Source organism: Candoia aspera, chromosome 2, assembly GCF_035149785.1.
Source record: "Candoia aspera isolate rCanAsp1 chromosome 2, rCanAsp1.hap2, whole genome shotgun sequence".
Classification (NCBI taxonomy): Eukaryota; Metazoa; Chordata; class Lepidosauria; order Squamata; family Boidae; genus Candoia; species Candoia aspera.
This window is the reverse complement of record NC_086154.1, coordinates 158,438,661-158,454,660: the sequence shown is the minus strand read 5'-3', so window position 1 is coordinate 158,454,660 and position 16,000 is coordinate 158,438,661. Positions and strand designations below refer to the sequence as shown.

General features: G+C 42.5%; 1 protein-coding gene across 1 annotated transcript in view; it reads right to left on the bottom strand.

Annotated features, from left to right (window-relative positions):
- SLC22A15 (solute carrier family 22 member 15) overlaps positions 1-15,915 on the bottom strand; it is a 48,429-nt gene extending 32,514 nt beyond the window's left edge. The window contains exons 1-4 of the mRNA XM_063294584.1: positions 15,789-15,915; positions 10,699-10,914; positions 4,456-4,588; positions 3,495-3,659 (exon numbers count right to left, since the gene is read on the bottom strand). Coding sequence (XP_063150654.1) covers positions 3,495-3,659; positions 4,456-4,588; positions 10,699-10,914; positions 15,789-15,875 — 601 coding nt within the window. The 5' untranslated portion in view covers positions 15,876-15,915. The remainder of the gene's footprint in view (positions 1-3,494; positions 3,660-4,455; positions 4,589-10,698; positions 10,915-15,788) is intronic.
- Positions 15,916-16,000: the final 85 nt, after the last annotated feature.

Here is a 16,000-nt window from a genome sequence, read left to right as displayed (position 1 = left end):
GCAGACAGCTTAAAGTACGAAATCAAAAACAGAACAAAGACAGGTGTGAAAAACCAGATGAATAAGGAAATATGGAAAATGCAATGAGAACAGCAGTGGGTACAAGTTAAGACAGAGGCAGAAACAAGCACAAGAGGGAAGAGGAAACATGCACATTCAGAGAAAATGGAAACAGAAAGGTCCAGTCATAGAACTTTACAACCTTTAGTTTAATCCAAATCTGCCATTCCCAAATAGCACCTTGGCAAATCTACAGTGATGGGTAGAATCATATTTATTACATATAAACATTACAGGTGGTCCTCATTTAACAACCACTTGTTCAGCAATCATTCAAACTTACAATGGCGCTGAACAAGAGGCAGCCCTTGGAATTCCGACCATCACCGCGCCCCAGCCACGCGATCGCAATTTGTGACCTTGCATGCCAGCTTCCCGCAAGCAAACTCAATGGGGAAGCCAGCAAGAAGTCAGAAGTTGTGGTCACGATCCACATGGTCCTCACTTAATGACAGCAACCAGGACTGCCAGAATTGCCATCGCTAAGCGGCACGGTCACATGACTTTGCACTTTACAACCACATCACTTAGCAATGGCAATTCTGGTCCCAATTGCTGTCATTAACTGAGGACTACCTGTACTTGACATCAGCAGCGCTGATAGCTTGAGCATAATGTCTATGTTATATCAAGACTGAAGATTTGTGGCAGTTTTGAATGTACAGAAAAAGTTCAGCTGCTTGCAGCAGGATATGATGAGTTCTTGCATACATGAGGAAGTTCTAAGCTTATACTCCATGTGCGTTCCTAAGTGTGTGAAAAAGCAAGAGTGTGTACAGGCTTGGAACTTCTTTATATATTACGTAGACTATATACTTCTCAGAGGGGATTACCACTGTGGCATAGTGGGAGAGCTCTCTAGCTCTAATAAGAATGATGGCGACAGAAGCATAAGCTTCTGGCATTATCCTCACTGGCAAGAGCATAAAGGCCTTGGGCAATAAAAAGAACACAGAAAGACTAATACAGACTCAGAGTGTTCAGCAGGAAAGGAAATGGAAAGATCTCTCAATCAAGAACACCAGGAAATAGAGTAAAATGCAGAAAAGGAGATAAATTTTTAAGATCAGAAATGTCAAAGAAAAATCTACAGCTAAGGTATGAATACTCAAGAGCAATCACACATCTATAACAGAGTAAAATGAAAGGCTGTAGTATACTGAAACCCTTTACAAACAGGATCAGAGAACGACAAGACCATTTGAAGAGAAAATATATTCAGGAAATAACTCCACTAGAAAGTGAGGTGACAGACCAGCTGTCAAAAAGGCAAGTGCCAGGTATGGATTAAATACCCATTGAACTGCAGGAAAAAGGCAATTAAAGTGCCAACTGCTCAGGGTCGACAAATATGGAGCACAACTAGTCAGTCCTGGAAGAGATACTGACTGACTGTTCTCCTGAGGCAATGATTAGCAAGCATAAATTCACATACAGGTAGTCCTCGACTTAGAACCATTTGTTCAGCAACTGTTCGAAGTTACAGCAGTGCTGAACAAAGGGACTTATGACCAGTCCCTGAAGTTACGGCCATTGTGGTCACATGATTAAAATTTGGGTGCTTGGCAGCCTGTCTGCACTTATGACCACAGGGGTGCTTCAACTCCCCCCATCCACCTATCTCCCTCCCATCTATGCCTTTTTGGCCCCCTGCACTCTATAGCCCTTGCTGCCCTAGCTGACTTTGGCCATCTTCTTGCTCCCGCTGCTGACCAAGTATGTCCAGCCTGGCCCTTTGTAAGGCAGCTGCTGGCCGCACAAGGCTTTTTTCCCTAGGTCGCTCATGGCGGTTTCCTCGTGAGACCTGGGGAAGATGGCCTCATGTAGCCAGCAGTTGCCTTGCGAAAGGCTAGGCCGGGCATGCCTCGTCAGCAGCGGGAGCAAGAGGATGGCAAAGGTCAGCTGGGGCAGCAGAGCTCAGGGAGGCAGGGGCCTCGGAGTGCAGGGTGGCAAGGGGAACTTGACTGGGACTAGGCTGGGGTGGCTACGGCTCCCCAGGGTGGCTGCAGCTTTGCGCTGTGCTGGGGCTAGGCTTCACACTCAAAGGGCTTCTTGCAGCCCCAGAGCCACAGTGTGTCAAGAAACCCGAGCTGCAGCATGACAAGCAGCTCCAGAGCCGTGCAATTCTGGGACTGCTCACCACCCCACAAGGCGGGGTGCAGGGAGGCCAAAAGGGCAGAGATGGGGGGAGATAGGCAGGTGGGGGGGTTGAAGAGGAGGTAGTCTCTTCCTTGGAAGAACCAAGCCTCAGGGCCGGGAGGAACGAGGCCTGGAATGGCTTGGACTGGGGTGGTCCTCAGCTAATGACTGATGGAATTCGGTTGACGGCAATGAAGAATGTCAGGATTGCTATTGCTAAGCAATGGGGTCACCGTGATGTCATGCTTTACAACCACATCGCTTAGTGACAGAAATTTCAGTCCCAATTGTGACTGCAAGTTGAGGACTACCTGTACTTTGAGTGTGTTATGCAAACAGATGGTGGACAAGAAAAAGATTGTGCTTGGCAAAGTTTAGTTAGAAGAAGGGGACCACACTGGTTCAGGTAGATAGTTGGGATCAGAGATATCACTGATGGATGAGCTGCAGATTATCACTGGGGATAAGTTGACATGAAGGATATTTATCCATACTGTTACCAGGAATTGAGCCTGACCTGATGGTATCTAACTAAACTACATGTATCTTATATTTGCGAGGGTTTTTAAATTTATTTATTTTACAAACTATTTGCAGATTGAGGGAAGCCAGGGCTAATCGTATCTCACACAGATAGAGGCCATTCCTGGGCACAGCAATACAGTACCAGACAATTTCCATCCAGTCTCCAACTTCCCTTTCTGGGGAAGGTTGCTGAGAAGGTGGTATGCTTGCAGCTCCAAAGGCTTCTGAAGGAAGGGGATTATCTGGACCCATTGCAGTCAGATTTCACACCAGGATACAGTACTAAGATGGCATGGGACAATCTCGTGGATGACCTCTGGCAGTCCCTGGATTGGGACAGTGTATCCATTCTGGTCTTCCTGATATCTCAGTGGCTTTTGATAGCATTGATCATGGTATTCATCTGGATTAACTCAGGGGGCTGGGAGCAGGGGATCACAGTTCTCCAGTGGTTCTCCTCTTTTTTGGAGGTGGATTCCAGTCAGTGTAGTAGAAGGAGAGAGATCCAGCCCTAGCCTCTGCTTTGCAGGGTGCCACAGGGCTCAAGTCTCCCCTGCTCTTATTTAACATCTATATGAAACTGCTGGGTGAGGATAGCCATCAGCACAAAGTCAAGCAACAAGATCACACATTATTAAATTAACATTATCCATGCATATATGCGTTACCTGCTAATTTCTTAATATGTGAAGCAGCTCTTAAATATTACTGAATCCTCTTGAGTATTTGCTACAAGAGTAGGTCTTACAATGTAACCATTAAATCTGTACCTGCCAACGCCCAATAAGCAGTCCCCAAACATTCGTTCAACAGGACAAAAGCAACCAGTGACATGCCACCATTCATTATTCCCACCAAGAAACGAGAGACTGCAAAGAACTCATATGTAGGAGAAAATCCATTAGCAACAGCAAATACAATGTCAAGGCCAAAACCTAGAAGAGAAAGAAAATTTTCCTTTAGAATTATTCCACAGTGTTTAATGCTGGTTTTATTTGTTCTTTTCTCCTAAAATCAGCCACACTTATAAAGCACAATTCTTTAACACATCATTAAAATGCACTGAAACTGTTACTCAAAAAAGGCAGATACTAGTTAGTAACCTCAGTTCTGAAAGTACATTGATTCAGATTAACTTTTGAGAAAATTCACATGACCCACTTTGTGGAAAGAAGAAGAAAAAAACCTAAATACCACATTTGAATAAAACTAAAAATGTTTCATATTTTCATGTTTGAGAGTCCTTTAAATATTTTTTGATTGAACAGTGAAAATATGTTTATCCAATTCAGTATTTCTCTCCTGTCTGATAGTGATTTCCAGGGAGATTTATACATTGGAAATCACCTGGTTCGATCCAATATGGGTACCCCTGAGTAACAGTATTTTCATGCTGCTCTCTAGTTCTGAGACAGCAACCATTTTTCTGTGATGGCTGGAGAAATTAGTTGTCATCCACTGGAGAGAAGAGAGTCAGTCAAGGGGACTCTCAATTCCTGCACTTATTGCTTCCTCCACAAACACACATACTCAAAGAAAACTCCGTAACATGTGCAAGAAGGCACCTTAAGGACTGGAAAACAAAGTAGTACATCTGGCAACAAAGGGATCTCCTTTGAAAGCAGCAGACTAAACTTGGCTACCTGGAGATTTACTCAGCTTTCTTGGTCATAACAGTTTCCAAAGATTAAACCAAACAGAGAAGACTAACATTTCCACTATACAACTTACCTATAAGAAAGACTTTTTTCCGCCCAAAATGATCTGATAGTTGTCCAAAAGTAATTACTCCAACAAATACACCTCCAAAGAAACATGAACTGGCAACACTGATCTTATATGAAGTACTGCCAATCAAAAACCACTATGGATAGAAAAGAGAATATTAGGCAAAATCCAATTGATCTTCTTATCAGAAGTACTGCATCTTTCAACAAGAGGAAAACTAAACCATATTCAAAGCTACCCTTCCATCTTTCATCTTTCAGATATTCTATTTAGGAGAGGCTATCTAAGAACAGCATAAAAGAGCAGGTTGGCATTCCTGATGAAAACTGAAAAGGACCTGAATTGCTTATCATACCAAGTTTCATTCAATATCCTCACGTGCATCCCTATGCTCCACCATAAAGTGATTAGGGAAGCAAGCACTTCTAAAAACTGACCTTCGAAGAACAACGCAAGAGTCAGATTCAGATGGCCCAATTATTGTTTATCAAACATGGCAAATGAAGCTCCAGGGCTGGGGAAAATGCTAAGGGTCCTTCTTCAGGACTCAGGAAGCAAAGATTAATACATGCTTAGAACTGCTGTGAGTTGTATTGGCTATCAGATACCTCTGGAGAATAAACTCACCACTGCCATCACTACAACTGTTGAAATTGCAGGCAAGGCTATCTAGACTATAGCTATTAGCGTTAGCTATACCTAACACAAATTGAGGGAGAGATGGTGGTGGTCAGTGGTTAAATTTCCTAGATTTTAGGGCAATCTTTTTCATTTTTCTACAATTGTGACTGTAAATAAAGACTCAGAAAATGCAGAAACCACCAAATGAACAAACCCTCCATAAAAGAGAATGGGAGTTAATGTTTTTCAGTGAATAAAGTAATGTCTATAGTTGCATTTATTTATGCTTTCCTATACTTTCCATTTTTCAAGGCCTTTTAAAGCTAAATTTAGTACTAAAAACATTAATCCAAAACTATTTGCTATTTTTATGTACCCCTGCAAAATAGTAACAACTCAAACTTGCTGATCAACACTGTTCTTCGACAGAAATCTTGGAGTACTATGACTCATATCAATGAGGAGGGAGTGCTGTTTCTGCTCTCGCACCAGGGGACTGACATCCAACTTCATGGCTATTAGAGCTGAGGTCAGAAGCTATACAACATCAAAGGAGTTAACTGACAGTGGACATGGGATGTGTTGGAGGTTCTGTGTTTGCGAGAGAGCATTCCTGACAGCTGTTATCTGGCTTGAACAATAATTAGTGAAACAGGTTTTATAACTATAACAGACAGGATATTTATTTACTGGAAATGCATTACAGGGATAGACAAGATCTAGTACCTAGCAACATCCTACCGGAAAGCGAGTCCAAGAGCATGGTGTGTGTGTCTGTGTGCGCACCACGGAACGAAGGCAGAAGTAAATTAGCATCTTTTAGACAGGTAGAACAGGCAGAGTTATAAAAAAAAGAGGGGACAGAGAGTAAATTCTTAACTATGTACACCTTACTGTTCCTTTGTGGTCAGGTCAAGAGGTGCTAAGAGTCAGTGTCATTGGATTCACACCTCCAACAGGAGTTTGGCGAGGTGAGCAAATAGAAAGAACAAACTGGAATCTGGCATTTGAGATCAAGGGGGAGGAACTTTTTTCATATTTCTTTTTCTTTTTTTCTCTTTCTTTCCCTATCTTCATCTTTCAGTCCAGGCTATTCCTCACCCAGAGAGACAACTTCTATGAGCTCATAACCACAGCATGCAAACAGGGAAGATCTGCATAGAAGTTTGGTTAGGGGAGATAGCAAGCAACATGGATTAGGAAAGCATCACCATGACCTTCAAAGTGTGTATGACATTTGTCTTCCTGCCTTGAAGAGGATGCAAACAGCATTTGCTACAAGTGCACACTTTCTTTTATTATTGGAGGAGAAAGTGAAGGGATTTGACGAAAGCATTGCCTCACTAAAATGCATCAAGGCAAGAGATTCCTGAACAAGACAACTGAAACTCTCCAGAAGGCACAGTGAAGACAACAGGAAAAATTCTTTTGGCTAAGACAAATATATGGAAGCATGTGACTCAAGGAACAAGAGGAGGTCAGGAACAAGTGGAGCTCAGGAACCAGTAGCAGGTACTCTCCCTAGAAGACAATGACAGCCATCTGAGCAAACATTTGGCCCCCTATGGATCAAAGAAACCCAAGAGCCACCTTGAGAAAGAAGAGGGAGGCACATAGGGTGGTAGTTGATTTCCTGCTAAGAGGAAACCAATGCAGATTGAATATGACATCACAAGAGCTGTGCTGTCTTCTAGATGTCTATATCCAGGATGTGATAGAAAGATTATAAAAACTGTTCAAACCCACTAACAATTTCCTTTTCTCTAGATGCCTTGCCAGTCTCACCAAGAGGATTTAAATTAGAACAAAAGGGGTGATGCGTGTGGCAAAAATCCAGAACCAAACATGCACCCAAGGACTGGGCCAAGAAAAGAAGACCAGGATGGAGATTTAGATTTCTACAGGAAAGTATAACCACAAAAAAATCAATAGGTTGCTCAAAACTCAGATGTGTCTACAGCAATGCAGAGTATGGGGGGGGGAAAAGGAAAAAGTAGTGATCCTAACTCAGGAAGACAAATATAATGTGATAGGTATCACTGACATTCGGTGGGATGATATTCATGATTGTCACACAACCCTAAAAGGCTACAATTTATTCAAAAGGAATAGACTCAGTAAAAAAGATGGGAGCATTAAAAAAAATGTAAAGAAAAAATATAATTTGCACCAAAATTTTGTTGCTGGAGAAAACGGTTGAGAATATCTTAGACCACAAGAAGAACAAATAATTCAGTACTATATGAAGTAAAACCAGATTGCTCAGTGGAAGCACTAACAGTAAAGTTCAAATATTTTGGATGTACAATGTAAAGGCAAGAGTATTGGAGAAGACCCTGATGCTTGGAAAAATGGAAGGCAATTTTAAAAAAGGCCAAGAGAAGAAAAAGTGGTTAGATACTATCACTGATGACAGAGAAGCAGTTGCTGCATACAGTTCTTGCAAAATGATGTCCATTTGGTATCAACAAGTCAGAAGCCGCCAAGGGACTGAGCAATGACAAAATATGTTACAGGCACGCCAGTAATATTTTACTAGTTTAAAATACGAGCCTTCAAAATCTGTGAAACAGTTGACTGATGTGGATACATAGCTGCCTTAAAGACTGTACACCCACTCCTTGTTTAGTGACCGAATTTCATTCCAATGACCAGGTCATTATGCGAAATGGTTGCTAAGTGAACAGATGACTGAGAGAGAGAGAGAGAGAGAGAGAGAGAGAGACTCTGTGAAGATCACTAGTTGATGCCATCTCATTTAGATAAAGTTCGCTCATACAACTATGCCAGTGTTACCCTCATTCCGGGTAACAACTGTGTTGTTGTCAGGCGCACAAAATTTGGTCATAAATGCACGCATTGATCAGAAAATGAATTTTTTATTACTGTCATATCTGCAAATGGTCCCTAATCAAGGTAGTACCTAAACAAGGAGTGGCTGTAGTCAAAAAGTGCCTGTCAATGGTTACACTTCAAACTATGAAACGGTACTGAATGGGCTATCATAAGGTTCTATATTGGGCTTTGTACTCTTACACTTACAAGGTGACTGGGCCAGTCACTCTCAGCCTAATCTATCTTATAGGGGTTGTTGTGGGGAGAAAAACAGGAGGGAGCTGCCTTGAGCTCCTGTGTGAAAGGCAGGATAAATCTTAAGGAAACAGAAACAGAAACAAAATTCAAAATAATCTTGATAGGTTAGAGAAATGGGCTGAAAAATAAGAGAATGTCATTTAATGGAGGCAAATGCAAAAGTCTTCACTTAGGAAAAGAAATCATATGCATAGGTTAGTGAAAATGACTCAATAAAAAGGGTGTATGGTGTGCTGGGCTTCAGGACTGCAAAAATTGGTCAGCAAACATACCAAAGGAATATTTTTTTTAGTTATTTCCCCTCAACTGGTTGGTCAATCCTTTGGCAGGATCTGTTTCTTAGCCTGGCATTGGAGGCAGAGTCTCTGCTTTTGTGCTTTTTCTGCTTGTGGTGACATTTAGCCCATCTCCTTTCATGAGATAAGGAGGAAGAGAAGGAAATGCTGCCAGCTGAGGAGCTCTTTGAGGCCAGGCTGTCCAGGCTAGAGATCATGTTAGGCTACTAATCTCGACAACCTGGCTCTACCTGGGTCATCAATAACTTAGTTAAAAGTGCAAGAACTTTCTCCTGAAACTGTTTTTGCCTCCTAACGCAGAAAAAAAAGGCAGTCACTGTCTCTCATTATCTCCCACATTCCCAGATGGAGGGTAAAAGATACCACTGTAGAGATAAAGACAGAATCTCCAGTAAAGACAAAACCTCCTGCTCTTTCTATGAAGGCAAAGCCAATGGCTGAGAATTTTCCTATCCTCACTGGTGGTGGTGATTAGAGAATAAAAGCTTTTTCAAGTGATCCTCTCTACCGTCCTTCACTAAGTTTCTGTCCTTTAAAAGCTTGCTCACTATTCTGGGACATTATAGTTGCCTCTGAAACAAGCCAGAGCCAGACATCCTGAAGAGTGAGGTTGAATGGGCCTTAAGAAGCATTGCTAATAACAAGGCAGCAGGAGACGACGGTATCCCAGCTGAACTGTTCAAAATCTTGCAAGATGATGCTGTCAAGGCAATGCATGCTATATGCCAGCAAATTTGGAAAACACAAGAAAGGCCATCAGATTGGAAAAAATCAACTTATATCCCCACACCAAAAAAGGGGAACACTTAAGGATGTTCAAACTATCGAACAGTGGCACTCATCTCACATGCCAGTAAGGTAATGCTCAAGTTCCTGCAAGGTAGACTTCAGAAATTCGTGGAGCGAGAACTGCCAGGTGAACAAGCTGGGTTTAGAAAAGGCAGAGGAACTAGGAACCAAATTGCCAATATCCGCTGGATAACGGAAAAAGCCAGGGAATTTCAGAAAAACATCTATTTCTGTTTTATTGACTATTCTAAAGCCTTTGACTGTGTGGACCATAACAAATTGTGGCAAGTTCTTAGCGGTATGGGGATAGCAAGTCATCTTGTCTGCCTCCTGAAGAATCTGTATAACAACCAAGTAGCAACGGTAAGAACAGACCACGGAACAATGGACTGGTTTAAGATTGTGAAAGGAGTACGGCAGGGCTGTATACTCTCACCCTACCTATTCAATTTGTACGCAGAACACATCATGCGATGTGCTGGGCTTGAGGAATCCAAGGCTGGGGTTAAAATCGCTGGAAGAAAAATTAACAATCTCAGATATGCAGATGATACCACTTTGATGGCTGAAAGCAAAGAGGAACTGAGGAGCCTTATGATGAAGGTGAAAGAAGGAAGTGCAAAAGCTGGCTTACAGCTAAACCTCAAAAAAACCAAGATTATGGCAATCAGCTTGATTGATAACTGGCAAATAGAGGGATAATACGTAGAGGCAGTGAAAGACTTTGTATTTCTAGGTGCAAAGATTACTGCAGATGCTGACTGCAGTCAGGAAATCAGAAGACGTTTAATCCTTGGGAGAAGAGCAATGACAAATCTCGATAAAATAGTTAAGAGCAGAGACATCACGCTGACAACAAAGTCCGCATAGTCAAAGCAATGGGATTCCCAATAGTAACATATGGCTGCGAGAGCTGGACCATAAGCAAGGTTGAGAGAAGGAAGATAGATGCTTTTGAACTGTGGTGTTGGAGGAAAATTCTGAGAGTGCCTTGGACCGCAAGAAGATCAAACCAGTCCATACTCCAGGAAATAAAAGACTGCTCACTTGAGGGAATGATATTAAAGGCAAAACTGAAATGCTTTGGCCACATAATGAGAAGACAGGACACCCTGGAGAAGATGCTGATGCTAGGGAGAGTGGAAGGCAAAAGGAAGAGGGGCCGACCAAGGGCAAGATGGATGGATGATATTTAGAGGTGACGGACTCGTCCCTGGGGAAGCTGGGGGTGTTGCCGACCGACAGGAAGCTCTGGCGTGGGCTGGTCCATGAAGTCATGAAGAGTTGGAAGCGACTGAACAAATAAACAACAACTGAAACAGAGTATCATTTTACTGTTTGATTTGAATTTTCTCCAAAGGCTCAACATTGCTATCTATGACTTCCAGGTTCTAATATTAAGGTTATAATATTCAGCCTTTCCACAGAAATCACTTTACTTCATTACCTCAGAGGCTATTGATGTAAAATTGCTGCCAAAATGTACATATTTATGAAGCTCACTCCCATTGGCTGTTAGGAGCCACTTTCCAAAGTTTCCACTTTCTTCAATAGTTGTGTTATTACTATGGCTTTGATTAGTTAATATTCCTTCAAGATCCCAGTGATAAGGTGGGGTTGCTCCGACTAGTGCAATGAGGATTGCTTCACTGGCTACATAGAGCTGAAACGAGAAAAATGCAACATCAAGATCAATGCCAGATAAACAGACAACATTCAGGCATTCAAATAACTAATTTCTTTAAACACCAAAGGTTGATAGTTTTTTGCCTTTTGGATTATACTGGACTTCAAATACTGTCAAGTCAAACTCTTGGATACTTTAGTTACAACTTGTCCACACTAAGATATGAATGATTCTTTGCCTGCCCATGAAGCCCTTACGAAGTGTGATCAACAAGGAAGCCTCTCATTAATCACAGCTTCTCAGCTTGAGTGAAATGGGAAAATCTGGTCATTCAGACTTCCTGGTCTGTTTGTACTACATAGGAAGAATACACTCAATGGACAAAGGGGCTCAATGCATAGTTGAAAAGCCTTTACTCAACAAACACGCAACATTAACCAAAAAAATTGGCTCATACATTTTAAACCATGTGCTTTCTACTTCTCAATTTTTCTTCAACTGATTTGCCCACAAAATATGGTTTTCTATTAATATACTCAGTCATGTCCTTCCATTATTAGACAGATGAAGTCCAAACAGAAGACATTTCCAGCTGTGATATCTATGTCTGAAACTCACATCATAGCACAGAATGTGTTTAGCCCAGTTTCTCTACCTTGTAGGCAATACCAGCAAAAGACATTTTCATTTTCCCAGGCCTCTTAATAATTCTAGTTTTTATTTTACTATTTTAATTACAGAATGGATGAATTTTACATTGTTGAATAAATTACAGAGGGTGGTTTAAAATTTCCTATCTTTTAAATTCTATTGAATTCTACTGAACAAATTAAGTCCTATGAGCAGAGATTAAATGAATTGGGAATTCTAGCGTTTTGAAGGGAGGACTGAGGGTTGATATGATAGTGCTCATTATATACCTGAAAGTAAAGCACAGAGAAAAAGATCAAGATCTACTCTGTTTTGTTCCAGAGTGCAGGACACAGAATAATAAATTATTAGAAAACATGTCCCAACACTAAATCAGTTTGACAGTGGTAAACTCCTCCTAATGGATGTGTTTTACATAGCCTAGATAGTCATTGAAGATAGCCATTTTCAAGATACCCTTGAAAAGTATCCAGAAGCTCCGGCTGGTCCAGAGTGCAGCCGCGCGGGCTGTTTTTGGTGCCCCTAGAAGGGCACGTGTAACACCTCTGCTGCACGAGCTGCACTGGGTGCCGGTTTGCTTCTGGGTCCAATTCAAGGTGTTGGTTATCACCTTTAAAGCCCTACATGGCATGGGGCCAGGTTACCTGAGGGACTACCTCTTCCCCATTACATCAGCCTGTCCCACCCGATCGTACAGAGGGCATGCTGCGGACCCTGTCTGCAAGAGAACTCCATTTGGCAGGGTCCAGGAAGTGGGCCTTCTCTGCAGTAGCTCCCGCCCTGTAGAACATGCTGCCCCCAGAGGTGAGATTGGCCCCATCGCTCCTGGCCTTCTGGAGGAGTCTGAAGACCTGGCTCTGCTGCCTCGCTTGGGGCGGAGAAGGGAATAGTTCTACATGGGGATGGCTGCTATCCTAGACCACTCCTCCCACATACAGGCTGTGTCAGATTCTTTTGCCACTTGGACATATTGCTGTTTTAATCTATTATTTTTATTGTAAACCGCCCAGAGTCCACCGATGGAAGGAGATGGGCTGGGACAAATTAAATAAATAAATAAATCTGCCCAGGATGTGTTAATTTGGATTTCTCCACTAATATATTATAGTCTAGATAGCCCCATCTCTTCCAGTCTATAATTCAATCCTTTTTCCTCCTCTTCTCCCTTTTTTCAGGAAAGAACTTAATGTTTGGAACTGGAGATGTGCAATTATTGTTTTATGCTGTCAGCATCTCCTTAATTCATATATGGCTGGAATCCCGCTGCTACCATGAGAGCCCTAGAAGAAAAATGGCTTCTTTAAGTAGACTCTGATAGATGCAGCAAGCATGCCCATCTCTCCTCCAGAACACTCCATCACTGAGGTCTCCAGGGCAATTCAGTGGCATGAAACGTCCTCAGTCAAACTTGAGGATAAAATACAAGTTAGGAAGATAGGCAAGTCAAGGCAGAAACTCTCTAGTGAAGAAGAAACAGAAAGCAGGATATATCAGTGTGAGTCCTGCTGGATAAAATTCTGCCATACTGGAACCAACAGGATGCTAATTGAGGAATACTTCAAAGTCATGTATAGTTATTTTTCTAATATGACAATTCCATTCTCTGTGAACATATTCTCTAAGGTTTTAAAGCTGAAAGGGGAGATGAAGGTTCTACCAGAAAAAGCCCTGAATACTGGACTCAGTGCCTGTAACGATTGCCTAAACCCAAATACTCAGTCTCACAAGCTCGGGCTTAAAGATAACTGATTTATTAAAGGAATAGTATGCAAATACAGAGAAAGCTGAGAATGAGCAAAAGCGCGCCAAATACAAACTTAAAAGCCTTGCTTGTAAGCAGGTCCCGCCCCGTCGCCCGTCAGGACGCTCCCCCTCCCAGGTGCTGGAAGCCGTTAGACGCGCCTGGGAAAGTAACCTTGAACAGGAGCGCAAACCCAAACATGCATTCCAAGCCCTCAAAACAATGGAGGGCGAAAGAATGGAAAAACCCCGGGTGAAGGAACACGGAACAGAGAATGACATGTGAAACGTTACAATGTTAACCAGACATTAGAATGAGAACATGACAGTGCCTTTGCTCTGATAAGGATGAGGCTCAGCTGCTTTATCATCTCGTAAGAGTGTATCTAATCAATGTTCAATTACAAAATTGCCCCTGACATGGTGGCTTCTTATATGAAAGAAATGTGTGTATACTGAAGAATATTCCCTCATGGCTTGGGGGCTTTAATGGCCTGGATGGGGAAAATTAGGCCAAACCCTAACCCAAAGAAGACAGAGAGGCTGTTAATTCAGAACCCAACTAATTCTGGAATAGCTCCAAAATTATTCTAGATGGTGTTTTGCACCCTCAGAAGGAGTGGACATAGGGATTCTCCTGGATTCACAGCTTCTAATGGAAGAGCAGGTAGAAGTAGTGGCCATTCCTAGAACACAAGCCAATGGCAACAGTTACTTATGCCTAGCTACTAATAGAAAATCCTAATATTGTCATACAACACTATCACTGTGGGAGATGAGTTGGTTGCCAGTTTGTTTCTGGATGCAATTCAAAGTACTGGTAATAACTTATAATGTCTTAAATGGTTGGGATGTGGGTAACTGTGAGACTGCTTGCTCCATGTAGAATCTGCCCATCAAAGTTATGCTGGCAGAGTGCTTAGCCAGTACCCTGCAAGGTGCTGCAGGAGGGGACTTGGAGGCAAGCATTCTCTGCAAGAATTCCCCTCTTGTGGAATCAGTTACTCCTGGAACTAAGATCTGCATCTTCACCATTAATATTTAGAATGTTTGTTAAATACCTGGCTGTTTAGATAGGCATTTAGAGTATCTACTTGGGATGTGTATTGGCATGCTGTTGTTATTATTACTAATGCTGGATTATATAGTACATTGATATTTATTTTTTTGGTATTATTGTTCATATATCTTTGGTAAGCCACTTTGATTTTTTCAACAGAATCAGCATAAAGGCACCAGTAATAAATAAAGAAGAGCTCCTGCCTATAATCTAAAGTAGTACAGATGTGATACTGATAAACCATTTCTGTATGAACTAAGCCTTCTCAGTCATAATTATCACAGAATATAAAGGTTGGAAATCACCTGTCTAGTGCAGGAATCCACTACAGCATCTCCATGAAATGACTATCTATCCTTTATTTAAATACCTCCAATGAAGGAGAGTCAGTTTGTCAGTGTCCTTCCTGAATTTAGTGACCAAGAACTGGATGCAATATTCCAGGTGTGGTCTGGTCAATGCAGAATTGAGAGGAAGGATGACTTCTCTTAACCTTCATGCTATACTTTTGTTGGGGCAGCCCTGATTACATTTGCTTTTTTTTTTTTTTGCAACTGTCTCACATCTTTATCTCTTGTTCAGCTTGTGATCCAGCACAACTCCACATGCTTTTCATGTGTACTGCTTCCCAGTATGGCTCTCCTACCAATCATTCTTTGGAGTTTTCCTACTTAAGTGCAGAACTTTGCATTTGTCCCAGTGGAAATTCATATTGATGGTTTCTGCCCATTGTTTCAGCTTGTCAAGATCCTCTTAAAGGATCCTCTAACAAATTAGGTCTGATAAATTCAAAGATAGGGTAGCAAGATATATACGTCTGGAATTCCAAAGCATTTGCTTGGGCTGAGTGACCAAACCAAACCAAAATCCTAGTCAAAATGAACTGTCTTACAGAAAATTCTTTGCTCCCATCTCAGTTCTGAATTGAGAACTGAAAAAGGTAGTGGACTTGCTAATGAGGCTGTATCTGTCTTTGTTGTTCTGGGAACTCAGCCTCACAGACGCTGAGGAAGTTGCCACCAACTTTGCCAGCTTCCAAATAGAAAAGATGACCACTTAGAGGTATGCTCAATGCCTTGCACAAAAAACATACATTTCCCCTCAATTTCTAAGCTAGTGCAACCTGCCTAAAAAGGTACTCTCAGTTTATAGATAACGGGGCTACGTATCCCATTTAAAATAGACAGCACACCTTTTAACCGTCACCTTGCTCTGTTAAGTGCCCCCTAAATTCCCCACATTCTTCCTGAGAGTTGTGTTCGTTCAGCCGGCACAGGCGGGCGGGGACTTCACGCCACCAGGACACAATAATACGTTCTTTCCTGACGCAAATCGCACTGCGCTGCGAACCGCGACCTGCCCAATACTGGAGCGGCTCTTTCCTGATGGGTCATCCGAGCACAACTCCCGCCCCCCGAGAAGAGATGTCTGCCTCAGCCCGCCCAGGAGCCTATCTCACCTGGAGCAGCGCGGCCAGCAAGACGCAAAGCCAGACCTGGAAGGGGCCCATCTGACCCACCAGAGAGAAGGCCTCTTCCATCTCCATGATGACACGCGCGGCGGGGGCGGCGGCCTTCCTCCTCCTCCTGCTCTCGGGGCGCGCATCCCCTTCCCCAGGATTCTGCTTTCCAGAGCCGAGCGAAGCAGCGCCGCGGGACAGAAGCAGCACCC